Raw genomic sequence first — 24,348 nt, 5'->3', positions numbered from 1 at the left:
CTCCCGTCCTCTGGGCTGGGATTGTAAGTCCTGCGGGCCTCTTTCTAGCGCCATGGGTTGGCCATGGGTTTCGCAGGGGAGAACATCCGGGTGATAGAGAGGTGCCTATTTCTAGGTACCTATTGCTTGCATTACTATGGGCACCCACAAGATGACCGCAGAGCCGCAATGCTCCCGTACTCTTCAGTTTAAGATTTAAACGCCATTACCGGGAGCCACTTGCTGCTATCTACCTGCCCGCAACCTTGTAAGGATGTCTACATCACGTGGAATGCTGTGCCTAGGTGTGGCATTGCAGCGATAACATCAGACTGCTGCGTCTGTCATTTCTACAAGCCCCACTCCCCTACACCAAAACCAAAAACGAGCTCATCCGTATTGGTCTAGAAAGGCAACAGCAACAGCTTGCGAACAAGAATTCCATGGGTAGATCTGGGAAAGGGACGAGAAAAAGACAACAAAAAAATACAGCCAAGGTCTAGCGAGGTTCCCTTGCCCATGTGCAGGGCCCAGGTTCCGGGTTACGAGGGCGGCTCTGCGTGCTGGCTGCAAAGATGCGAAACCTGTCCTCTCGCTTCTTCCCGCCATTCCCGCACGATCTGCGATGGCGTTGGCTGCATGGGAGGCCATATAGCTTTTGTTCACCGTTTTCTTTCTCCTCCAGGATAACGGTTACACCTCAAGCCTCCGTTCCGGCCAACAGCGTTCAAATACAAAACACGTGCACACACAAACGCCTTCCCCGCACAGAACGGTCCCCGCCTCCAACTTTCCTTTATTTCCCCCGCACCCGAGGCCAGACTGCAGGGGGGAGTCGGCGAACCCAGATTCGCGGGCATGCGGGTTCGAAAGGCTGGACCTGCCAAAGCGAACCGCCGAGAATGGAGACCAGTACCCAATTAGCCGCTTGGCCCTTTAGTGGTGCTATCACCCCCCACCCCCTCCCGGCAGCCGTCGACCCCTTTCGGGCCTTGGGTGCGTCCAGAATCGAACGATGGTTGCCGCAACCTGCAGGGGATGCGAACGCTGTTGGGAGTTGAAGCGGAGAAGAAAAAAAGGGTTCTAGCATCCAGTAAGGGTGAGACGCTGCGATGCGACGGACAAAAGGAACTGCGCTTGAACTGGATGGGGAACGCACAAGAATAAGAAAACGCGGAGAAAGACGGGGAAGAGAAAGCGCGCCGGGTCGGCGGATGTCTGTGGGGACGTTCCCTTGGTAGAGACCAATTTACTCGGCCCTGCAGTGTTACTTGTCGACGATTTGTTGAGACACGCAGGCGGCTTGATCGTTTGCTCTCCTTTTCGACGCTTTATCCGGGTGTCGGAACGATGGTGCAAGGGTGGCTGACGGGCGGATCGATACTTGCGAGAATGATGCCTACACTATCGAGAGCAGACAACGGGATCATCTCTGTCAGGCTCAGGCGGGACGATGCCTTGCTTGTCCTCCCCCTACCCTCGACTTCGATTCCACCCGAACACGCCGCCAATGAAAAAAGTGCACTAAAAACTGATCGAGACTTGCCGCGTGGAAGCCATGTGCGCGCTGTGCCGCGACTGGAGCACCCATCCGACGGAACCAGCGCCAGTTTTTTAGTTTTTTTTTCTGGTTTTTTTTCTTCTTTTTTTCGTCTGCGCGCTAGTCCCGAGCCAAGGCGGGATTTGCTATTCCGTGGCGTTTTTTTGTCACCACCACCACCACTAACCAAGGTGGCGTCACGGCCAGCCAAGAAAGAGAGGGGGAAAATCGCGGCCGGAAGCGATCCCGTTCTGGGCATTCTGGGCGTGGGACAAGATCATATTTTCTTCTTCTGTTTCTCTCCTCTGCTCTGCTTTGCTTCTAGCTTATGCTTATTGTCGCAAAACTGCCAGGTACACAGCTACCGTAAAACAAAAACAAAGTCCGCACAGGCGTACAAGATGGAAGTCGTCTGGAATGGGCAAATGGGCCGCGGCATGGTCGCACACGAGGGCTTGCGAGGGCGAGGGAGGAGGGCCGGGTCCCGGAAAAATGGCTGCGCAGCTGCGGCCACCCGCAATATTGATTGCCTCTGTGCTCCAGGAAGAGAGGCCGTCCCCTTTTTTTCGCCCTCCTTTGCTTCTGCACCAACAATGGCAACAAAAAAATGCTGGAAATCATGTGCGACACTGGTACATGTAATACATCGGTCATTGCAATCGTATGAAAGGTGCCACCAAACAAGTTGAGGCAGGTCTAAAAGGGCACAGGGCGATCATGGTAGGAACACAAGCTTTGCTCATGTACAACTGTGTTGAAAACGGGGAAGTGGTAGGGTTCCCAACTGGAGTATACACTAAAAATCCCCCCCTGGGTCCGCGCTCTCCATGGGCGCGGAACAAAACATGACAACGCAAAAGCCCAAAAAAAAGGTAACAGCAAACAAACCCGACTACAGGGTGTAGACAAAGTCGGGCCGCCTGTCGCCCCTGACCCACTTCTGCTCGTCGTCGAGGGCGTCCCACTCGGCGTTGAGCTTGCCGGCGGCGCGGTCGGCGTTCATCTTGCGGAGGGCGACGTGCATGAAGATGGAGCCGCCGAGGAGGAAGAGCACCTGGTAGGCCAGCACGACGCCGTGGCCGGTCCAGAAGCGCGGGTTCTCGTAACCCAGATAAATGTTTGACGACACGACGCCGTTGAGGTTTCCCCAGCCAACCACCATGCCCAGCACGACGGCGCGCTTGAGCGAGCCCTCGGTGTTGTTGATGACCCACGATAGCGTGTTGCTGATGGTCGGGTAGATGCCGGCGGCGCCCAGGAAGGTGCCGGCGTACTGCACGCGCGGGTCCTGCGACGCGATGAGCATGACGAAGCCGACGATGCCGATGGTGACGGTGGCCATGTTGCAGTAGCCGCGGTACCGCGTCTTGTCGGCGAAGAAGCCGACGGCGACGGTGAGCAGGGCGGCGACGGCGTAGGGCGGGACCGACAGCAGCTGGGCGTGGGTGCCCGTGTAGCCCATGCCGCGCAGGATGGTGGGCAGGAAGAGCGAGAAGCAGTAGAGCGGGACGAGGCAGCCCATATAGACGACCATGTAGCCGTACGTCTTCCAGTCCTTGACGGCCTCCCACATGTGGCGCTTGTCAAAGTCCTCGGCCGTCCTGCCCTGGCGCGACATGATGAGGCGGCGCTGGACGCGGATGCGGTCGTCCGGGGTCAGGAAGCGCGCCGTCTCGGGCCAGTCGAAGACGAGCCACCAGCAGAAGATGCCGACGAAGACGGTGGCGATGCCCTCGATGATGAAGATCCACGCCCAGCCCGGCACGCCCGCGATGAGGTGCATCTGCGCGATGGCGGCCGCGAGCAGGCCACCGAAGGAGCCGGCCAGGGCGGCGGCCGAAAAGAAGACGGCGGAGCGGACGCCGATCTCGGAGCCCTTGTACCAGCACGAGAGGTAGTAGTTGACGCCGGGGAACAGGCCGGCCTCCGCGACGCCCAGGAAGAAGCGGGCGGCCAGGAGGCCCTCGTAGTTGTGGCATATGCCCATGAGGGTCTGGATGACGCCCCAGACGATGATGATGACGGTAAAGAAGATGCGCGGCGTCAGGCGCTTGAGGAGCGCGTTGGTGGCGGGCTCGCACAGGGCGTAGCTGATGAAGAAAATTGTGAGGGACATGTTGTAGTTGGCGTCGGACATGCTGAGGTCCTTTTGCAGGCCGGCCAGGCGCGCGTTGCCAATGTTGGTCCGGTCAAGGAACGACATGAGGTACAGCAGCGACAGCCAGGGGACGAGGTACAAATCGACCCTCCACATGAGTTTGCGGTCCTGCGGTGGGTGGGTTGCCATGGTAAGCATGAGGTAGAGACAAAAAAAAAAAAAAAAAGGCAAAAAAATAATACTCACGATTTCAGCGCGCTCCTCGTCAGTCTTGCCCGCGTCAGGGTCGGGCAGGGCAGCGAGCAGCTGGGCGCGCTCCGTCTCGAGTGCGGACATGATGGGCGCCTTGGTTTCGTCGGCCGAGATGCGGCCCCGTTCGAGCTCTTTTTTCTCGTCGGAGAAACTCATAGTGACGGCAACGAGAGGAGCAGAATGCAGGTAATGCGATAATATTTAAAGCAGCAAGGCGACGGGATGCCGGGCCGCGATAGGGATATATGCAGCTACAGGATGCTGATCCGATATATAGGGTATTGTGCGCGTGCGTCTATGTGGTGTAGGACGACGGCGGCGGAAGGAGGGGACGTCCCCACGGCCTTGGGTTTAGTGCGTTATGTGGTGCTCCGCCGCGCTGGTGGACGGGCTGTGCCGACGCGCGCCCGAAACGGAAGGCTCGACCTGCCTCAAGGCGAAGCTGGGGGCGCACAGGCACGGAGGGAGGGATGGGGTAAAAACAGGAGAGCAGAAATAAAAGAGGCCCTCGAGCGAAAGAGAGAGGCTGAGATACCGGGCAGAGGCACCGGGGGCGCACAGGCGGAGATGAGGATGGGGAGGAGGAGGAGGAAGGGCGAGGGCGATCGGGGAGGGGAAAACATGTGCGCACAGCCTTCTCATTTGTATTATTTTTTCACCCATCCTCCGCCCTTCGCTCTCGGTCGCCGTCTCCGACCGATCCGGAGATGGGGCGAACGGGAGAGTGGCAGGGAAGTCAGGGGAGAGTGAACTCTGTGGTATTTTCCTTGACCATGGCGGGGAATGACAGGCTGGGGACCCTTGGTTGTGACGCTGGTGGGAAGCACACTCGACCTGCAGCCTGCAGCTCCACCAAAGAAAGAAGACTGCAAAAAAGAAAAGAAAAAAAAAGGCAAGCTACGGCACATGGCATGGCAAAAACCACCACCCATTCCCACCTCCCCATGCATCCATCCCTCCCTCATATCTCCACCCACACTACCCCCCGCGGCCTCGCCGCCGCTGACTGCCTTCCTTGCACGGTCGAAGTAGCAGTAGAGAATGAGGGGGACTTGAAGAAACCCCCGGTCGGCCGAACTTGTCCACGCACCCGGCCCTCCTTCCACACGGGACCTCGAGTCCAGCCACCCCAGCAGCCCTTTTGGGCCCCCCCCCCCATGCGCGGATCAGGCTTTCGAGTATCGACGGCCATCTGCAGACATAATCTCTGCCACGCCCAAATATTGGGTTGCCTACTGCACCGACACTGACGGCGGAATGCCTGGAGAGGGCGACGGGATGGAACGTAGGGCCCCGAGATGATGCAGTCAGTCCAGCGCGTAGCAGAGATTGGCATCAAAGCTGAAATGCTCGGCCACGGGGCCAAGAGCCCGAGCCGAGACCGCCCCGGCCGCCATTTCTTAAACCAGCTACCGAAGGCGGTGGTGGGTAGGTGGGCATGGGGGGAGAGGGGGGAGAGGCGAGATGTTGGGTTCCTTGCTTGGCTTCCCGAGCGCCGTAAGTGGCCCCTAGCTGCCCGCCGTGTAAATCTTTTTCCGCCGTGGTCACCGTCCTTTTCGTGGGGAGTAAGCGACAGTCTCCCATTGGGGCACCGCTGTTGTCCTCAATCATCCCCACAGCGTGCGCACCTGGCTGGCCTCCGTCTCAGAGGAAAGAAAAAGAAAAGTAGGATTGCCATGTGCGCGCCTGGGTCTGCCCCACGGGACGCTCCCTCCCGCCAAGAAACAACTGACTCGCCCTGTCTCCTCTCTTTCCCCGCAACGACACTGATCGAAGGCAGAAAATTTAAGGTCACGGAAGCGCAGACCGAGAGAAGAAAAAAGACAAAGGCACCTCATTTCCTGTAAAACCTTGGCTGGCCTTAGTTGTCAGTTTCCAGCTGTCACACAACAGCCTCGTCAAATTTTTCATGGAATATCCCGCGGATGCCGGCAATTCTCGGTGTTCATGTTTGCTTTTTTCTTCAATATTCTCGGCTGCACCGGCCAGGGTCGAGTAGTAAAATGGCCTCACCCGTCGGCTCGAGGGAAGCGGAGGCGGGCAGGGCGACGCGAACGTGCGCCTTATCAGCAAGCGTGCAGTTTTGGGGCAGAGGGCGCAACACCCACGCGGGCTAGAACCCGACGGCGTGGTGGGGTTTGCCGGTTCTCGTCTGCATTAGCGCCGGCATGCTTTGCCCTCGAAGTTCTCCAAACCCACCTGCTTGGTTCATCCGGTTCGAACCCCCGACTCGAGGGCAAAGGGAGGCACCAAAAAAAAAAAAAGAAAAGCTGCTTGCTACAAGGAGGCCGCCGCCAGCAGGGTGGAGTGGGCAAGATGCCACCGCAGTTGCCCCGGCTTGTCGTGGGGAAAAGGTGGACATGGGTGTGTTGGGATACGGGGTGGCCTCGTGCGGGGAAAGTTGGGGGAGATGGACTGGAGGCGAGGGGAAACAAGGTTGGGCCACGCATGGTGCCTCGTCGCCGTAACGCTCACCGTTCTGACAAATGGAGGGAGAAACAAAGAAGAAATGCCCAGAACCATTCTCAGCTCCTGTCAAGGGAGCTGGCCCCAACCTACCTGGCCGACCGCCTTTCTGCTCTCGCCCGCCCAATGTAAGCTTATCGCCCAGCCGGGCATCGACACGGCGCCCACATGGTCCAAGCTCTGTCACCGACAGGGGGTGGGTGCACTTTCACCGTGCTTCCTCCACATGCCCTCGAGTCAATTAGGATGTTGGCTCTTGGCACAGCATCATGGTGAAATCAGCAGACCGGACAGGACTCGACAAAGTCTCCACCAAGCCTGCCATTGGTTTCCTTCTTTCCAGCCAGCTGGCGGCGCCCCTGCTCTGTCGCTCCCCGCCTTGTGGGGGAGTTTGTGACGTTTATTAATCTCGCCCGGTTGCCAACATCCGTCACCCAGTCAAGACCGAGGGCGCGGTTTCGCAGTCCGCAGGCTTCTCCAGCGACATTTATTAATAAAAGGGAAGAATAGAAACGGCGTGGCTTTGGGTACTTTTGGTAGAAGCGACGTTTCGAGGATGCAGGTCAGCCTGGGCAGCCGGGACCTTCAGACTTGGCGAAACCAACAAAGACACGAGCAAAAAAGAAGCTCAAGAGGCCGCCCAGCGTCGGCACGCGAGTCTTGGGAATCCGTGGCGCAAAACCTAAATTAGACAGTACCCCGTGGGCTGTAGATGGCTTCTGGCTTCTGGCCTCTGGGTGAGTGGGTGGGCTTTCGTGGAATTCCTACCGGGCTATTTCCGCTCTTTTTGAGTTGTGCACGACCACACCACACCATGTAGCGTGTCATGACCCTCATTTATTGGGGATTGGTTCGTGGTACGGTCAGGGACATGATCAGATCTCTCGGTGCTGCGATTTCGGCCAGGTATCTCTTGACCAGGCTGGCGAGTCTTGCAGCCGCCCACCGTACCAGCGGATAAGGGAGCGCATAGAGGTATCTAAGAGCCTGTCTAGATACCTGGGCAGCTAGCAAATCCCTGGTTCGAGAATAATATCAAGACTTGTAGATCCCGCCCCAACTAGGCAACATCGACCTTGGAGGGGACGGGTCCCGGGCCAGAAGCCAGCGGCGAATGCCAGTGCCACAAGCATCCAGCCAAGGGCCTACAAAATGACAAAACCACTCGTGGCACACGGGAAAGCACCCAACCAAATCCATCCCATCTTCCCACCTACATACAGTACACCCATCGTCCCATCCTCGCACGCGGCCGGGTAGCCGCCCGCCTGCCTCTCACATGGCGTCCCGTCGCACGACGAGATTGCACGTCCCGGGGAGGTGCAGCAAAGCTGAGCCCCCCCTTCCCACGCCCAGAAATAGGGTTGATTACCGGGAGAAGGGACGGGGGTCTCATGTCACCCACCCACGGTTGCAGTCTGCTCCCCCTGGCCCGAACTACCCGGGAGGAGGAAAGATCAAAATGCCACGTGGGCCAGAGTGCGAACCCTCCCGGGCCCCAAAAACTGACAGGTAGACATGTAGCTCCGCTCTGTGGGAAGGGGCCGGATGGGGGAGGGGTGTCCCTCCCCTGCCTGGGGAAATCTTGCGGGACTGCTCCGCGACCGAGGGAGGTTTTGGGGGAATGATGGAGGAGGAAGAGGAGGAGTTGCAGATGGAGGCCAAACCCCGCATGGAGACAGGATGCGGCTGCCGGGTGGATCGACACTCCTCGCTGGGTGAGAGGAATGGAGAGCAAACCGGGGTGGTGATGACGATGGGTCCTTGTGTGTGTGTGAATCTTTACAGGGGGAAAAAAAAATAGGTAGATTGGATAGATAAACAAGCAGCGGCTCAAACCCCCATCGACTCATCCAAAACTCACTTCGACCGCCCCCATGCTGCGACATCCCGAGTCTCCCGTTCCGAGTCCTATCGTCGGCTTCGACCCACCGTTTTTCAGCCGCTGCTGCTGCTGCACGCGTGTGTGCGCAGCATCACACCCCGAGATTGGGGGGCACCGGAGCGGGCGCCCGCAAACCTCGTGTCTAGCCCTGCCACGACGCTGCATGGTTCCCCCCGGTCCTCCTGGAAGGGGAAGGAAGGAAAAAAAAAAAAAAAAAAGAAGGGCTGCTGCGCGACCGTTACACGCCAGTCCGTTTTTCCTTGTCCTTTATTGCGCCGTGAGGTTCGCGTCCCTCGCACAGCAGCGGGCATGTCGGCTGACTGATCCTTTGGGGAGAAAGTGGGTTGGGTGAACGGTGGGACGGCGGCAAAGACGGGAAGAGGGATTGGCAGACGGGTAACCATCGAGGGATATATGTATGTGGATGCAAGACTCTTTCCACTGGTATGGTGGGAGTCGATTGTTTTTGTTCGTATTGACATTTTTACATAAAGTCATGTGTGCAAGCTAGTCTTTGCAGCCGCACGTCATGATGGTAATAAACATGCCCAAAGGCCGCTTTCATGCTCAAGATGATGAGAGAGAGAGAGAAAAAAAAACAGGTCCCAAGCAACAAGGGACGCGTACCACCCAAACCCCAGGCTCCAGAGACCGCAAACCGAAACCGAACCAATCAGCGACCCGGCCAGACGGGACAAGGGTTCCGGGCCAAGCTTCCTCGTCGGGCGCGTCGGGACGCCGTCCCGAGGCTTTATGATTAGGAGAAAAACATTTGACAAAAGTACGAACAGAATGGGGTATATAAATGTGTGGCTTAAGAAAAGACGGCAAAAGGTCATGGGCGGAAGGCTCAAATCCGGCGACGTGAATAGAAACAAGAAACTGGGATGTATAGTGTCAGGTGGTGGTCGGCGGGCAGCCGAAAGCGGCAGTCAAATCGAGACTTGTCACGGTTTGACTTGGCAGGGCCTGGTCACGCGTGCGCCGAACCCCGACACAAAGATGGAGGGAAAAAAAAGAGGGGAGGAGGACAGCAGGCTCAGCTGCTCGTGTCTCGCCTCACGTACTCCCTCCTGGCGGCCTTGGCGGCGATGTCGTAGCCGGCACGGGTGCCGAGGCGGTGGCCGACGAACCAAGCCAGGGTGACGAGCAGCGGCACGCCGATGCCGATGCCGGCGCCGACGCCGATCTGCCAGTTGCGCTGCTGCTGGCCGTAGAGGGTGGCGTCGTAGGCCTGGACGTTGCGGACGAACTGCTCGGTCCAGCGCGAGTGCACGAGGAACTGGTCCGACACGGACCTGTTGGCGCCACCGAGGGTGGCGCGGCCAACGGTGGCCGAGGGCGCCGTGAGGCTGACGCTGGGCGGCGCGCCGTCGCCGTTGGCGCCGGGCTGGCTGATGCGGATGTGGTTGCTGGCGTCGTGCGTCGACGCTATGGCCTCCCACGTCGACATGTTGGGCGCCTGCGACGTCGGGAAGGTGCCCAGGATGGCGAGCGGGTCGAACGTGTATGACGAGCCAGTCGTGTCTGTTGGCGTCATTGTCAGCGGCCGTTGACGCATCTCGTGAATCACGTGAGGGTCTTGTTCTATGCTCGTCGTCGTCCGGCCACCTCCCACCGCCCAAGAGCCAAGAAGTCTTGCGCTCTGGGCTTTTGCCCACTTGGGCCACCGAAAAGCCAAAATGCATGGGATTTGCAGAATGGGGAAATATTGGAGGGCGGGGCAAAAGCAGCGCAGGGTCTGTGGAGACAAATCTGCTGGGCCGCCCGTTTGGGAGAGGCTTGCTGCCGCACCCAGGGAATTCGACACGAGATATGCCCCAGAGACAAGAAAAAAATAAGAGACTTACTTGTGCTCCACTTAACCTCCAGCTCCCCCCCACCGTGGTCGTCGCGGTGGTCGCCCGCCTGCACCAGGTTGCTAGAAAAGAGCCACTCGATGAGGACGGGCACGCCGGGCTTGGCCTGCTTCCACGTGATGTCGTACTTGCTTCCGTGGTAGAGCATGGCGTAGGGCACCGTGTCGGAGCCCGGGAAGAAGGCGTCGATGTCGTCCGGGTAGGAGCAGCCCTTTTTGGACTGCGGGTCGCGCGTGCACCAGCGAAACGACGTCAGGCAGATGGTGTTGGGCGACGCGCACTCGGCGTCCTTGACGGCGTCGAAGGTGCCGGCCGACACCAGGCCCGTGCGCGACGAGGACATGATGAGGAAGCCCGTCACCAGCAACCTCAGGACGAGCGGCAGCGGGCCCGGCGAGATTGTTCTAGAGGTTGTTCTGGAGGTTGTGGTGGACAAAAGTGGTGATGATGTTGGCGGGCTTAGTAACCGCATTGTTTCCGACTCTTTCGGCGTCGCGGTCGGGCACCGCGGGAATTTGGGCTGTGTCATTTATGCAGCGTCGAGCTTTGCTGCCCGTCGTTTTCGCTGCCGTGCGCTTGCGCTTGCGCGTGCGGGCGAGCAGAGAGTAGCAGCGGGATTGACAGCGACCGGGCCGGCAGGCACTTTGTCACTTTGGATGCGGCGGCCGATGTTTCTGCTTCAGCCGGCTTGATTGCGATGCCGATGGCAAGGGTTGGCTGGCGCAGCGGGCAATCAGGACAAAAGGCAAAAAAAAATGCAGAAAATCAAGCAGAGACGGCAGATAGATGGGACCGAGAAAAAGGGGATTCAGAAGGGGGGAAGCTGGGGCATTTGCGATTGTTAAAAAAAGAAGCTCTTTCCTGATGTCCTACGGCCAGAAGCATGAGTGGTCTGCCAAGCACTCCCAAGCATCGGCAGGCGCATCAGGAAGGGTAAAACGCTCTTGGGTCCCTGTTTGTAAAGTTCGACGTGGGCCGCGCCGTATCAAAAAACTTAGCGGGCGCGGCGCATTGGCGACGAGACCAACCAAGCAACCCATCGGACGAGAGAGAGACAAAAATTGGGAAAAAGAAAAAAACCGAGAAAGGGGATCAGGAAAACCGCGCGTCGGGGCGGACGGACGACTTGGCAATTAAGCCTTGGCTGCCCCGTCCGGTGCAAGGGGACTGGAGCTGCGAAAAGACAAGACGTTCCTCCCATTCCTTCCACTCCCATCTCTCGGGGACTTCATTTGTTTCTTCGCGTCCCCAGCCCGTCGGGAGCGCAGAGGTAATACATCGCAACACCAGTGCACTTGCTGCTCGCCGTCGGAGCTGGCATGCCTGCCGATCTCGGCTGAGGTAGGACGGCACAGCACAAGAAAAAAAAGGGAGCGGATGGGGGGGCCAGTCGCCAAAGTACAGCACTAACACCCAAGCCTTGGCGACGGGCCAAACACAGCAGGCTGCTGGCGCCGCCCAGAAGGCCTGGGGCTGCTTGGCAGAAAGTAACAGGGCGGAGGGCAGAGAGCAAAGGGGGAAAAAAGCACGCAGACGAGCCCAAAGCTGCCAAGCCACACGTTCTTGGCGCGGCTGGTGCTTGCTGGCCTTCGGCGCCCAGCACGCCAGCAGCTTCCAAGACCGCTCAGACGGTCACCAAGGGCCTCGGCGGCCCCGCTGTGGACGCTTGGATGGGGTGCTTTCAGTGGAATGCCAAGGCTGCGCGGGTTTCGTGTCGCAGGGGGCGCCTGTGTCATCATTCACAATTCCCCGAACGAGGGTGGAGTAAAAAGAAGGGGGAGGCAACGAGGGCGATGATGCAAGCCCGATTGCTTCGACATGTCGTCCGTTTCTTCTCCGTCAAACATTTCGCCGCCCTACGGATGGAGCGGCAGTCGAAAGGGGGGCTCGTTCGTTCGTTCCGCAGAGAAGCCGTCACAGTCGAGATGAGCCGACAAGGGCACAAGGAATTCTGGCGCTAGCCCATTGTTTCCCTGCATTTTCACGTGACTGGCTCCTCCTGATTGGAGCAATGCTTCGGCGATCTCTCTGCGCAACGGCTTTACCAAGCGGACCCGTTTCCAGAAATTTGTTGTGACCGTGCGGACATTCCCGTCCGCGCTCGAAAACCAGAACGCGTTTTTGCTGACTGGAGAGGGTTTTTACAGTGGATGAGTGGACGGAGACGAAGCCGTTCCTTTGCGCTGTCATTGAAGCTCGGGCCACTGTTTACTAACAAAAGCTCCCATCTGCTTTTGCTCTTCCACTTCAACCATGAAACATCGCCCTCCTTCACCACCATGTTGTCCTGGGCGTTTATAAAAGAATCGAGGTGCAAAGCATTTGGAGAAGCTCGCTACCTCATAACATCATATCCAAATTATAACAGATGCACGAGATTACGCCCACGAGCTTCCTTGCCCCAGTGGACCTTGTATCGTCACGTGCCACAACAATCTAATAATGGCCCCCGACGGAAACGACGGCGAATCCTACGACATCGTCGATATGTCTGGGGAAGGATCGCATACGTTAATATCTAGCCTCCCGGTCGAGGATGTAAGGTTCCGGCTACGAGGAAAGGGGACAGGAACGAGCACATTGGTTGCTGGATCTTCGGATTCGCATTCCTTCCATTAACCATCAATGTCGTTACAGACAAGCGAGGAGAAGTCCTGAAAATTTTAAACAAAAGCAAGAGGCAATAAAATGGACATAGAGGGAAGAGGTTTGGCCGACATCTGCTGGAAGGGTTGCGCGGACACGTGATTTGGATTGGCAGCAGCAGCCCCTGCATCACTCACCTAGCCACTGAATTGATGGGAAGGCCTGGTCGCCACAGCACAACAACCTGCAACAAAAGGCGGCTTTAGAAAAGGAAATGGCAAATCCCCAGGGTATCGTGTAACTGGTACAGCAAATAAAAAAAATACTGAAAGAAGAGCAAACGAAGGAAAATGAGAAAAGAGAAAACAGTGGGCCCCCGATGTGGCTTCTCAAGCATGTCAACCCTATTCCATGCCCCTTGGCTGTCAAGACTGTGTGAACTTAAAAGCCTCCACTGCGCCGTCGACGTGGCACAGTACCACGAGACCTAGACCGGCGTCTCGGTACCAATATGCCCCCAGTCTTGCCCCAGGTTTGGGCCTTCTGTCAAAGCTGCAGATGGGTTTGCCCTTTCGAGCTGCAGGGGCCCGGCGCTCCCGTCTTGAGGCCTCCCCACGGGGTACTCGTGGACCTGGCCGTCCTTGTCGACCGTCAGCAGGTGGCCGCCGTGGCCGCAAAGCGCCCGGAGCTTGCGGCGAGCCGCGGCGGGCAGCGCCAGCGGCTGCAGGGTCTGGTCCAGTCCCCCGAGCGACGCTGCTCGGCTGCTGGTGCTGCTTCTGATTCTGCTGGTGCTGGTGCTGCCGGTGCTGGTGCTGCCGCCGCCGCCGCCGCCACCGCCCAGGGCGGGTGGGGACGCAAAGAGCTTGGTCAGGTGCTTCGTGGCCACGAAGCATCATGCGCCGCCGCTATCGGGGCAGGCCGTCCTCGCTAAACGCCACATCCTCCAATCCGGGCCGTGGCTGGTCGGGCTTCAACCGCAGCGCCTCTCGTGCGGGGTTGCTGCGGTCAAGGCATTGTCAGTGGTGGCCCGGCTCACCTCCCCTCTGGTGGTAGTGCAACGAGCGTTGGGGGGTGGGGGCGTACTTTACGTCAAAGACCAGCACCTCCCCGGCATGGTCGGGGATCAGCGCGGCGAGGCCTTTAGGAGAGACGGAAACTCTTTTGTCGTAGTCCAAGTGTTGAATGGCCTGAGTGCTACTGCCTATCTCTACCCAGGCTACTTGAGCCAGGAGGTGGTGTGGATGTTGTGGCAGCGGTAATATAAGCAACTACCGCGCCCAGCGCACATCAGGGGCTAGGTGAGCTCTTTTCCCAGCAGTATTATTGACAAAGCAGATGGTCGTACCAGAGGCGATCTTGTCGCTGGTTTCATGAAGCCTGAGAGAATCCCCTTAGGTTTTTCAAATCCGCAAATGGCTATGTGATGCTTCCCCATGGCCAAACCCGTCCATTTCCTCTCGAAGCCCTCTTTTTCTAGCAGCTTGAACGGATATGAGGGGCTATCTAGGGCTTCCGCGACGGCGGAGTCGGGTTGTTGTTGAATACGTCCATCGTCGTTTCGGTCAGGTAAGCAACCCTGAGGCCGTCCATTGACACGGCAATGACTTCAGTGGTGACCGGCTCTTCCAACATTTTGGAGGATTGCCGATAGCACCCGGTCACCGAATGAACGGGGAGCAGACGAACTCGAAGCCGCGATGCTGGACGTCTCCGATCTGTCCGAGTGTTGGGCTGGTCGTGGCTGTGGCTGCGGCTCGGGTTCTGCCCGTACTGACGGGTTCCGACTTTGAGGAGGGTACGACGGCTGCGGTGTGTTGGGCAAGCCCTGGCTTGAGTTGAGAGCCTGTTCAGACGGAGGAGATACCGGGACAGCGGGTTGGGCGGGAGACTGATGAGAGGGATTTGCTGGCGGTGGAGTAAAAAGCACCCGATTTACATACTGAGCGAGCTGTTCGGCGCTAGGTCTTGCGTGGGGGTCTACCACGAGAGTGTCTTCAATGCACTCTACCCATGGGGCAGAAGCCGGGCACCGGCCCTTGACCTGTTCCAGCCACTGTCCCACAGCTGGCCGAAGACGGGGTGAACCGGGAGGCATCGGATCCCAAAAGTCATCGTTGCTGAAGCCCTGGTCCCCAATCAGGTTTGTGCTTTTACGCATCAGCTCAAAATTCTTGACCCCATTCTTGCCACCCTCAGCAAAGGCAAGCACCTCGGCTAGGATGACTCCAAAGGACCAAATGTCCCCCTTGCGACCGACATGCACCCACTGCTCCTTCGGTAGCCTCCTGCTCATCCACGAGCGTTCGATCTCGGGCGCCTGGTGCGTGCCGAGTCCGCGGCGAGCCAACGTGCCAATCGTACGGTTCCAGTCATAGCCCTCAAAGCCATTTCCTGTCGCGTCCAATGCATGAACCAGAGAACGTGAGTGAATTGCAGAAATACCGAAGTCGGCCAGCTTCCACCAACCGACGTGGTGGCCTTGGCGAGACGATATAAGAATATTGTCGGGTTTGATGTCCATATGAGCAACCAGGTAAACTTGACCACTTTCCTCAATGTTGCTGTGCAGAAAGCGTAAAGCCTTAGCAAGAGCAATGCATTGTGGCAGGAGGAGCTCGGACGCTCGTCTAAATCGGGCCGTGTCGTGTGGTGGTGTCGGTAGAGGGGGGAAATGGGGAAACCGTTCGTCGAAGGTTCGGGATCTGAAAAGACCGTTAACGTCACCGAGGGCGCTCGAGCTATCTAAAAACTGTAGGAGGTTGCCCAGGTCCGCGAAAGGGAAGATAATCAGCGGCGTCGGGAGATCCTCTGTCTCTCGACCTTCGGTGTGCTGCACAATGGTGTGATGAAGAGTTATCCGATGTTGACCCAGAGGGTTGCTCGCAATTCGCTTGAGAAGTTTGAGATTTTCGAGTTCTCGTTTTGCTAGCTCCTTCTCGTGGAACACCTTGACAGCTACGGGGCGTGACTTTAATGGCCTGGATACTTCGCTGTCGTGGTCGGAATATACCTCGGCGTACTCGGGGATTATGCGACAGAGGTATACTGTTCCATATGACCCGACCTCCCTTGGAGCGCGGCCGCTTTGCGTCTCAAGAGGCAGGGCGTCCCTTGTTTGAACTTCAAGTACGGATTCGGCATGGGCCCCAAGTTTGAGTGTGACGCGAGGGGCGAAGTGGAGGTGTAGATTGAAATCTTCTGTGCTGAGCTTTTCCCCCAGGAGGGTGTTCAGGTCGCTACTGGAAAGAGGAAATTGGATGTCGGTCTCTGTTCTTAGCCATCCATTGCTGGTAAATACCAAGCGAGGGAAGGTCTCGAGGAACCAGTCGAGGGACCGGCGGATGGAGGCGGCGAAGGAGAGGAGAGGAAGGGCTTTGGAACGCAGATGGGTCAGTTGGAACCCTCCGAGGCCGTTACCGCCGAGGGGCGGCCTGGCGACGGCGAAGAGGAAGCGGATTCGGTCGTCAATCCAAATGCGTTGCATGTCCAAGTCGGGAACGAATGAGCCAGCGAAGTCGGGCAACTTGTAGGACTTGACGCAAGATCCAAGCTCGTCTTTGATCTCGTCGACCAGTTTTTGGAGGTTGCGTTCCATTACCCTACTTTCTGTTGGCCAAGTTCAGTCTCGGGAAAAATCTAGCTAGTCCTTCGTGTATTTCGGGAGAAAAAGGCGAGATTTTGCCGTTGAGGCGGCAGAACATACTGGTAGATGAACTTGCTTCCGTGGTCGCGGTATCTTGCAAGAGCACAGACATGGTGGCCTCGCGTGAAGATTGCGATGTCTAGTGTTGAGTTGGAGTTGAGAGGCAAGCAGCCAAGACCCTGTCTCTTCTTTGAGCGAACAGTAAAGATAGGGAGACGCGACGGGCCGGATCGCTGGGACGCAAAAGTCTCGTGGTGCTTTTAGGCGGCACCAGCTATTGGCCAACCGCGGATTCGGGCTGAGCTTTACGAATGTGGCTGGATTTTCAATGGCGCTTCCTCCCTGTCTGCGGGCTGCCACGCTGGCTTCGTGTTAGGTTGAAGCGCTCAGGCAACCATGCAGACAGACAGACGATGGACTCGCGCGCCCGGCCGACAAAGGGTTGGCGTATGCTTCGGCAAAGAACTGCTCCCAATCCAGACTGAGCATCATACAACTAGATTGATTGCGAGGGCGGTTTTGCTGTCTCGAAAGCCCAGACAAATGGCCATGATCCCCTTCCAATGCCACCTTCTGAAATGCCGGGGCGGCCTATTTCAATATCTGGGAGGGCGATACCTCTACTTGCCTCTTTTCTCCCCGTGATCCATACCTGCGTCTGACAGCCATGGCGATGGCCACGCAGCTCCCGCAGCCCAGACACCGGGGCCAGGTGCAGCAGCCAACCCGACACCCGGAGCTGGCGCTGCCTGACTTCCCCATGTTTGCTTGCGCCACGGCTTGGCAAACCACGAGTGCAGTCAGCCTAGCGGTGTGACTGGCGCCACTGGCGGCTATTCTACGTTCTGTCAACTAACGAGAATGCAGCTGCAGGAACTAGCGGCAGCCTGCCTACCTAGTCTAACATACTTGCCCGCAGTGTCCGCCTATTGCCCGGGCCCTGTTTCGGTGGCCAAGTGCCCGGGTTCCACCGGGAGTCCAAGCCTCCTTTCTAGCGCGCCAGCATCGCTTTCTTCGAGCACACGTTATTTTGGCCACAATGGACTGGGCTGGGCTGGGGCTCTGGTCCATCAGATAGCCTGTGCGGCTCACTCAGCAGATGCTGCCTTGCATCGATCCCAGGAGCACTTCCCTCACGAGCCTGAGGGCAGTCTCGCAGCTGACCCACTGGATCATATACGTCTTCTACATCCTATGCACACTGGGCATCATCCTGACGGTCGACTGGCAAGACCCAGCCCTGCCCCGGACCTACGACCCCGCCGTCGGGGCCCCGCCCGGCTGCGGAAACCCGCGGACGCGCAGCGCCGTCGTCATCGGCATGGCGCAGGGCCTGCACGCCTTTGGGCGGGACTGGGCTGGCCCGTGCCACCGCAACGACGCGCCGCCGCCGGCCGCCCACGCCGTCAACGGGATCCTGCTATTCGCCACCGTGTCCGCCGCCAACGCGTCGCTGTATGTCGCGAGCCGCACCCTCTACGGGCTCACGTATGGGGAGGACAAGGGGGTGTCGTTTGTCAAGTCTATCAAGCGCTGGCTCCGCCGCCACACGGGCTCCGTCACGGAATACACCGGAGCCCCGACCAAAGCTCTTTTCGTCACCGTGGTAGCGTGGTATTTTCTCATAGGTCTGGATTTCGGAAGAGAAAAGGGGAACCAGGGGGTTACCGACGTAAGTTTTGCTCACCCAGACGTTCGCTTGCGGACCACTTGGATTTTCTTTTCCTGGGAGCGCACCATGCCCATCCTTACTAACACGCAAAGTTCATGTACGTCATTGCGGTATCCCAAAGCGTCTCGGTGCTTCTCGTTTGGGCTGCGCTATGCCTAGCTTATTTGCGGCTCCAATCCTGGTTCGTTCGTCTTCCAGACATAAACCGTATCGCATGCAATGCCGTGTTCCCTGGCTGACATGGCAGCTCGAGCGACGACAAAAACAGGACGAAGAAGTACCAGACTCTCGCCCAGGACGACCCGGATATAAAAGGATGCGTTAGGTCCTCTGGAGAGTATAAAGCTAGAACCTTCCTTTCCGGGCTACAGCCATGGACGGCGTGCTACGCCTTCCTTTCCTGCCTGGCCGTGTTTGTCTTGATCAGCGCCACCATGTGGAAAAGGGGCGCCACAGCGACCAAGTTCATGGCCGCGTACCTGCCAGTGAGCACTTCCCACCATCTTCGTCATTCATGGCAATTGCCGGCAGTGGGGGACCAACGATCGTTGACCAATAAATATAGCACATTCTCCTTGTAATAATCGTCTTCAGCCGCAAGGTATTCCTTTCTAGCAGCCAAGGCTGGTTCAGACTCGGGACGAAGGCGGATCTGCTCAAAAGGCTGCGGCGCCTCACTACACTTTACGATGAAGCCTCAAAGCAGGGGCAACAACCCGCCCCCGATGGCGGCGCCTATGAGATGGGGCACTTGGAACGGCAACGGCCCTCGGACATAAACGGTCAGGAGCAGCAGCGTCCTCAGCCCGAAGTGATCGCGGAGCAGACAAACAGCAGAGCATACGAGTCCCGGGAGCTCAGGACATCTCCGGGCCACAGAATCTAGGAGCCCATGCGATCGGAATGGAGTGGGCGGCCTAAACTGCCATATTCGTTCTGTTAATCCATCTATCTCGCGTCTGACTTCAGCGCGAGTATCGTTTAGAGCTACATCGTAGAGATAGATGATAGTCATAAGCCATAGTAATGAAATCCCAAGCACGGGTTGGTGATATCGCACAGGTCCTCAAAGCGCAGCCTTGCCTCTCGACTCAAACGGAAGCAGCAATACGATGACGCCGGCGGCGAGGAAGAGAGCTCCACTGGTGTAGACAGGAGCTGCTGTCCTCAGGTCGGCAAACATGGCGACGATGGGCTGCGAGGAGTCAAGAAAAGAGTATGTCAGCGCCGCCGGGAGGTCAATACAGTATAGGGAAGAAGAAGAGGGCGGTCATCTCACAGCCATGATGCCAAAAATGCGGTTCGACGTGGCAGCGAGGGCGTTTCCAGTTCCACGTTGCGGTGTGGGGAACAGCTCTGGGGTGTAGCCGTACAAAACGGCATACATGACATTGCTAGCAAAATTGAAGCCGCAGTTCCAGCCCAGGAGAGCGTCGCTCCTGACCGCTGTCGTGCTGCCATAAAGGAAGATGCCCGTCAGTACCGTGCTGATGGACAGGGCGCCCTTGCGGCCGATCCGAGGCACCTCGACCAGCAGACCGCCCAGGAGGGCGCCGGGGACTCCCAAAGCGGCGATGATGAGGCTGTTGCGGTACGTGACGTAGGTGCTACCGTCGCCAAAGTCGGTGCCGCGCGTCTGCTGGATAAAGGGAAGGAAGGCGTTGTACAGCGGATAGGCCAGGCCGATGAGGGCCCAGATGGCCATTATGAGCCCCGTACTGAGGGCAAGGCGTGGCGACGAAAAGAGGACCTTGACATGGTTCGAGTCGAGGTGTTGGATGAGATGGCGCTTGACAGCGGTCGCGGCGCTCGTGTTTGCCACGTAGCCCTCGGGCTCGCAGGCCTTGAGGTGCTCCAAAGTCAGTGGCGTAGTCTTGCCGTTGCGGCGGGCGACCTCGTGCACGACGCGGACAGCCTCCTCGTCGCGGCCGCGGCCCATAAGGTACTTTGGCGACTCATAAATGGTGAAGAGCAGGAAGCGGAAGAGGAACATGAAGAGGGTGAGACCACCCATGGTGATGACAAAATAGCGCCAGCCCATATTCTGCTCCTTGGAGCAGGCAACTCCATCCACCTGCTTGGCCTGGCAGGTCAAACTTCCTAGAAGCGGCCAGGCAATGAGTGTGGCGATGACTTGGGCGATTGCCCAGTCGACCGACAGGACGGTCAGGAGGTACTGGTGGGTACCCGGCAGGAACTCGAGAAATATGGCCGAATCGACGGGAAGATTACCGCCAACGCCGAAAGACCACAGTGCTGCAAAGGAGCCGATGGCGGCAAAGTTGGGGGCGCCCGCGGCGATCATGCCCCAGAAGGCAGTCAGGCCGAGGGTCAGGTTGAAGGCCAGCTTGCGACCAAAGACATCGCAGCCGAATCCCCACTGGCGTCCTGGTGTCAGAGCCGTCGAGAAACGTGATGTTTGCCGGAGCGTTGACTGCCCAAGCTAGACTTACAAAGACGGCACCGGCCAGGAGGCCAATATTCTGTGCCAGCGAGAGCAGAGGCGGACGGCTCGGGCCGAACTCGAAGACGATTGGGGTGAAGATGAGAGATGTGACAATGGGCCACAAGTTGTCGCTGGCCCAGCCGAAACCTACAACGATGAACAGCTGCCACTGGTACCATCCCATGCCAATATCTTGGATCTAGGACGCAGCTAGTGTATTAATAAGTAGATTGGAGGCAACCCCTTTCTTCAGCTGCGCGAGAGCGGGACGCACTGCTCGATTGAGGACCCGGGCCTTGGCCTCGTAGACAGGATCCAGCGCTCCCTTGGGGATGATGGCGATGTCGTTGGCGCCCAGGGCGGCCTCGCTCGGCGCCGGCGAGGTGTCGGCGACCTTTCCCTGCTTCTCGGGATCCTCAGCTGAAGCCATTTTGGGCTGGTACAGCTTGGGTGGGGAAACAAGAGGTCGAATATGCAACCGAGATGCAGTGAAATGTGGGAGATGTCCGGGCAGGTGATGGCAGATGGTCCAGATTGAGAGGAGCTCAAACGTGGCGGCCTGCACGTAAATAAGAATGCATCCAAGCGCATCTCATCTATTTGCGTCGTACTTGCACCAGATGGCGTAATCTGGTTGCACTGCCGCTGATTGGATTCACCCACGCCTTGTGCGTAGGTACCTTGTGCATACCTAGGTACCTACCTAGGTTCATGGTGGCGTGAGAGTCGGGCCTCCTGTTTTTTTTTGTCCTTGAGGCGCCTGCAGCATTTGCTGAGATCTTGGCTGGGCTTGCCGTCAGTGTACATGTCGTCATTGGACACGAGGTGGGCTGCGACAGAAGGCGCGATCCAACGAGAAGCAACCAGCGCTCGTTGGCCTTGGGTTCCTTCTTGGGTTCCTTCCAATTGGGATGCGAACGCGAGGGGGTGAACTGTCAACCTGTAAGCAGGTGCATCCCATCTAGAGCTACGATGCAAATGGCAGTCGACATCTCCCGACGTTGACCCAGCACATCACCAAGCACATGCGCCCACCCAGCACGTGTGCCGCATGCAGAATCTGGGGCTTGCGTGGTTTTTGGTCAGTCGGGGTATGTGGGATTGGATCCGCAACGTTACCATTTCGCTCACCGCTCCGTCGATACTCTGCAGGTGATGGCGGCGACAGGTAACGCAGGGCGGACAGCATTTGCATCGGCATGGGGGCCTCATCGACCCCGCTCGCCTCGCTAAGGCGATATCGGCAAATGGGAGGGGTTGACAAATGGTGGATAAAAGCCCCCCTCGCTGCCCGCCACTTCTCGACTTCCACAGACGTCCCCGAGCACCATCGCACCATCGCACAACGCCCGGCAGACTGCGCAACAGATGTTGTGCAATCTCCGGGGCGCCCTTGCTGCGCGCCTGCTGCTGCTGCTGGCCCTCCTCCTGGCCGCGCTATGCCCCGCCGCTGCGAAGCGTAAAAACCTCATCATCGACACGGACATCTTCAGCGACTGCGATGACGCTGGCGCGCTCCTCCTAGCCGCAACGTCGCCCAACGTGACGCTGCTCGGCCTCAACGTCAACGTGCGCTCCTCCTACTCGGCCCTCGCCGCCTCGGCCATCCTCGCCCACTACGGCCAGGGCCACGTCCCCATCGGCGCCCGCCGGCCCCTGAATGGCGACACCTTTGTCGACAAGTTCTTCTGGTCCCTCGGCGAGTTCACCAGCAAGGTCGCCTACCACTGGCGCAGCGACGCCGCCCTGCTCCCCTGGGACGGCGCCGCCGAGCAGTCCGAGGACCCAGTGGCGCTGTACCGCCGCCTGCTCGCCGCCGCCGACGACGGCAGCGTGACGGTGGCCTCGGTCGGCTTCCTCGCCAACCTGTCGGCCCTGCTCAACTCGACGGCCGCCGACGGTCACTCGCCCCTCGCCGGGCCCGAGCTCGTCGCCGCAAAGGTGGCCGAGCTCGTCGTCATGGGTGGCCAGTACCCGTCCGGCCGCGAGTTCAACTTTTTTGGTGACGACCCCTCCCACACCGCCCACGTAGTGCGCGCGTGGCCGGGTCGCATCGTCTACTCGGGCGCCGAGCTCGGCGGCGCCGTCTTCTCGGGCGGGCCGCTGATGGAGCGCGGCCCGGCCTCGGACCCCGTCGGCGCCGCCTACCGCTACTACACGTACGGCAAGCCGAGGCAGTCGTGGGACCCCCTGACGGTCCTTTATGCGACTGGCGGGCTGGGCGACACGTTCGAGTACGGGGCCGAGAGCGGCTTCAACCGCGTCAACGCCACTGACGGCTCCAACGAGTGGGTCGCGGACGCTTCCGTCACAACGCAGCGCTGGCTCAAGCTCAAAGTCAGCAACGTCACTGCTGCTGCCACGCTGGACCGCTTGTATCTGGACGCCGCCGAGCGCTGGGCAACGCCCGCGTCGCCTTCTGTGACCAGCCGTCGACGTGCTCTGCTGCCTTCTGGTGAGAAGGGAGAGCTGTGAGACTGAAACCAAGGCTGGAAGGTCAGTCCTCTTGGCAAGCCACCAACGCTTGGTCAAGGGCAGGAGATCCCCCTACCTCCTACTCCACTTTTTTCTTTGTTTTTATGATGGATGATGGAATGATGCCACCAAGGGGAAAAGATTCCCCTCCGTACAACCCTCTCTTTTGTTTGATGAATAATGTTGTCAAGGGAAGCTATCCCTGCTACAAACTCTTCTTTGTTGGATATAGATCTGTTTAGCAATTCACTAGTCTGATGAATCTATGTGCGCGCTGGCAACTAGGCCATTCGCTGTGCCTCGGTGAGACTGAAGCGAGGAATCCGGAAGGAGCACCATGTGATGTGAGGAGGGCAGGACAAGGTCCGGAAAGGCATTAAAGGAGTAGCCGCGTCTCGAAGGGAGATGGCAAAGACACCAGGGGAGACAGGCTCGGCCACTTCAGAATTCGAAAAGGAATTGGCAGCAGCAGGTCACCCACACAAAAACTGGTTCACGGGGGTGAGTGTATTTTCAATCAGTCTTTTCGTTGTCTTCTGTCTGGCTGTGACTGTGTTGGGTACCTACTTTCAACAAGCAAGCAAAGAGAAATCCCACTACCTGGAAACGGGGCTGGTGAACCCAAGCCATAAAAAAGAAAAAAAAGACACTTCTACGTTGGCGTGTCCAAACCGCGGTAGCAAGAAATACAAAGAATTGTGAGAGAAAAGACACGGGCGGCGGCGACACAAAATTGGTAGTTTGCAAAGTACATGCGAGGGAGCGGCGATGCATCGTCGACGGCAGCGGGTTCAAGAATATTTGGGGGTGCGAATCCCTTTCGTTGTAGCAGGCAGGTAGGTCTTGTGTCTTTCCTCCCCTCACCCTTCGTCTTTGTTCCTTCCACCTCTAGCTTTGCAGCATTTGTGGTTGTCGTATCCTTTTGACACCAGAAACACCGACAAGAGGCCAAAAGATCCCCGACGAAGAAATGAGAACAGCAAATAAGGAGAGAGACCAGTTATAGCCAGTGTGTGTGTGTGTGTGTGTGTGTGTGTGTGTGTGAGAGAGTGAAAGTTTTGTTCCTTTCCCTATAAGAACAAATTTCCGGTTGTTTTCCCTATCCTTTTTGTGCCCAAACCACCGCCCCCTTTCAAAATGAGTTCAAGACAGAAGACATGATGACATATGTGAGATAGAAATAAGAAGTGTAAAGAGACAAGGCCACCAGTTCAGAGCCTGAGTCTGAGGAAGGCGAGTGAGTCAAAAAGAAAAAAGACAAGAGAAAAAGCAAGCTTGCCTTTTCCATCTCCGTTGTATACCTAGATCCACGGCCAAACAATCGCCAAGACGCCAGCCAAAGAAGGGGGGAGGTCATCCAGATTTTTAGGCCGTGAGCAAAAATGAGGCGAGACATGCCCGGTTGCCTCCAGCGCGAGGGGGCGGATGCGGGGTTTCTTGGTGTTGT

General features: G+C 58.0%; 6 protein-coding genes across 6 annotated transcripts; 2 read left to right on the top strand and 4 right to left on the bottom strand.

The window, feature by feature from the left end:
• Window positions 1-2,141: 2,141 nt before the first annotated feature.
• On the bottom strand, window positions 2,142-4,824 carry GGTG_02295 (hypothetical protein). Its single transcript, XM_009220066.1, has 2 exons — window positions 3,864-4,824; window positions 2,142-3,785 (listed from the first exon to the last, which is right to left on the bottom strand). The coding sequence occupies exons 1-2, from the start codon at window positions 4,023-4,025 to the stop codon at window positions 2,412-2,414; spliced, it is 1,536 nt and encodes a 511-aa protein (XP_009218330.1). The 5' UTR covers window positions 4,026-4,824; the 3' UTR covers window positions 2,142-2,411.
• A 3,786-nt stretch (window positions 4,825-8,610) lies between these two features.
• On the bottom strand, window positions 8,611-11,672 carry GGTG_02294 (hypothetical protein). The gene is made up of 2 exons (XM_009220065.1): window positions 10,071-11,672; window positions 8,611-9,747 (listed from the first exon to the last, which is right to left on the bottom strand). Exons 1-2 carry the CDS (start codon window positions 10,606-10,608, stop codon window positions 9,260-9,262), a joined length of 1,026 nt encoding a protein of 341 aa, XP_009218329.1. The 5' UTR covers window positions 10,609-11,672; the 3' UTR covers window positions 8,611-9,259.
• Window positions 11,673-12,675: 1,003 nt separating this feature from the next.
• GGTG_02293 (serine/threonine protein kinase) lies at window positions 12,676-16,498 on the bottom strand. Its single transcript, XM_009220064.1, has 3 exons — window positions 16,369-16,498; window positions 13,749-16,271; window positions 12,676-13,664 (listed from the first exon to the last, which is right to left on the bottom strand). Exons 1-2 carry the CDS (start codon window positions 16,418-16,420, stop codon window positions 14,272-14,274), a joined length of 2,052 nt encoding a protein of 683 aa, XP_009218328.1. The 5' UTR covers window positions 16,421-16,498; the 3' UTR covers window positions 12,676-13,664; window positions 13,749-14,271.
• Window positions 16,499-16,691: 193 nt separating this feature from the next.
• GGTG_02292 (hypothetical protein) lies at window positions 16,692-19,043 on the top strand. Its single transcript, XM_009220063.1, has 5 exons — window positions 16,692-17,119; window positions 17,387-17,980; window positions 18,073-18,161; window positions 18,249-18,465; window positions 18,546-19,043. The coding sequence occupies exons 1-5, from the start codon at window positions 16,976-16,978 to the stop codon at window positions 18,864-18,866; spliced, it is 1,365 nt and encodes a 454-aa protein (XP_009218327.1). The 5' UTR covers window positions 16,692-16,975; the 3' UTR covers window positions 18,867-19,043.
• GGTG_02291 (membrane transporter) lies at window positions 18,873-21,567 on the bottom strand. Its single transcript, XM_009220062.1, has 3 exons — window positions 20,434-21,567; window positions 19,260-20,360; window positions 18,873-19,175 (listed from the first exon to the last, which is right to left on the bottom strand). Exons 1-3 carry the CDS (start codon window positions 20,608-20,610, stop codon window positions 19,047-19,049), a joined length of 1,407 nt encoding a protein of 468 aa, XP_009218326.1. The 5' UTR covers window positions 20,611-21,567; the 3' UTR covers window positions 18,873-19,046.
• A 72-nt stretch (window positions 21,568-21,639) lies between these two features.
• On the top strand, window positions 21,640-23,163 carry GGTG_02290 (hypothetical protein). The gene has a single exon (XM_009220061.1). It carries the CDS (start codon window positions 21,795-21,797, stop codon window positions 22,899-22,901), a length of 1,107 nt encoding a protein of 368 aa, XP_009218325.1. The 5' UTR covers window positions 21,640-21,794; the 3' UTR covers window positions 22,902-23,163.
• Window positions 23,164-24,348: the final 1,185 nt, after the last annotated feature.

The sequence above is a fragment of the Gaeumannomyces tritici genome, assembly GCF_000145635.1.
Source record: "Gaeumannomyces tritici R3-111a-1 unplaced genomic scaffold supercont2.1, whole genome shotgun sequence".
Classification (NCBI taxonomy): Eukaryota; Fungi; Ascomycota; class Sordariomycetes; order Magnaporthales; family Magnaporthaceae; genus Gaeumannomyces; species Gaeumannomyces tritici.
This window is presented reverse-complemented; position numbering and strand designations above follow the sequence as displayed.

Bases quoted from the DNA above. Each gene is read 5' to 3' on its own strand.
- GGTG_02295 (XM_009220066.1), bottom strand. From the start codon at position 4,025: ATGAGTTTCTCCGACGAGAAAAAAGAGCTCGAACGGGGCCGCATCTCG. The intron at 3,786-3,863 runs GTGAGTATTATT...CACCCACCGCAG, and splicing joins ACGAGGAGCGCGCTGAAATC to GACCGCAAACTCATGTGGAG.
- GGTG_02294 (XM_009220065.1), bottom strand. From the start codon at position 10,608: ATGACACAGCCCAAATTCCCGCGGTGCCCGACCGCGACGCCGAAAGAG. The intron at 9,748-10,070 runs GTAAGTCTCTTA...TGACGCCAACAG, and splicing joins GGAGGTTAAGTGGAGCACAA to ACACGACTGGCTCGTCATAC.
- GGTG_02293 (XM_009220064.1), bottom strand. From the start codon at position 16,420: ATGTCTGTGCTCTTGCAAGATACCGCGACCACGGAAGCAAGTTCATCT. The intron at 16,272-16,368 runs GTATGTTCTGCC...CTTGGCCAACAG, and splicing joins GGAAGCAAGTTCATCTACCA to AAAGTAGGGTAATGGAACGC.
- GGTG_02292 (XM_009220063.1), top strand. From the start codon at position 16,976: ATGGCGATGGCCACGCAGCTCCCGCAGCCCAGACACCGGGGCCAGGTG. The intron at 17,120-17,386 runs GTGTGACTGGCG...TCCATCAGATAG, and splicing joins CGAGTGCAGTCAGCCTAGCG to CCTGTGCGGCTCACTCAGCA. The intron at 17,981-18,072 runs GTAAGTTTTGCT...TAACACGCAAAG, and splicing joins GGAACCAGGGGGTTACCGAC to TTCATGTACGTCATTGCGGT.
- GGTG_02291 (XM_009220062.1), bottom strand. From the start codon at position 20,610: ATGGGATGGTACCAGTGGCAGCTGTTCATCGTTGTAGGTTTCGGCTGG. The intron at 20,361-20,433 runs GTAAGTCTAGCT...CCAGGACGCCAG, and splicing joins TCCTGGCCGGTGCCGTCTTT to TGGGGATTCGGCTGCGATGT. The intron at 19,176-19,259 runs GTGAGATGACCG...GACTCCTCGCAG, and splicing joins GCATTTTTGGCATCATGGCT to CCCATCGTCGCCATGTTTGC.
- GGTG_02290 (XM_009220061.1), top strand. From the start codon at position 21,795: ATGTTGTGCAATCTCCGGGGCGCCCTTGCTGCGCGCCTGCTGCTGCTG.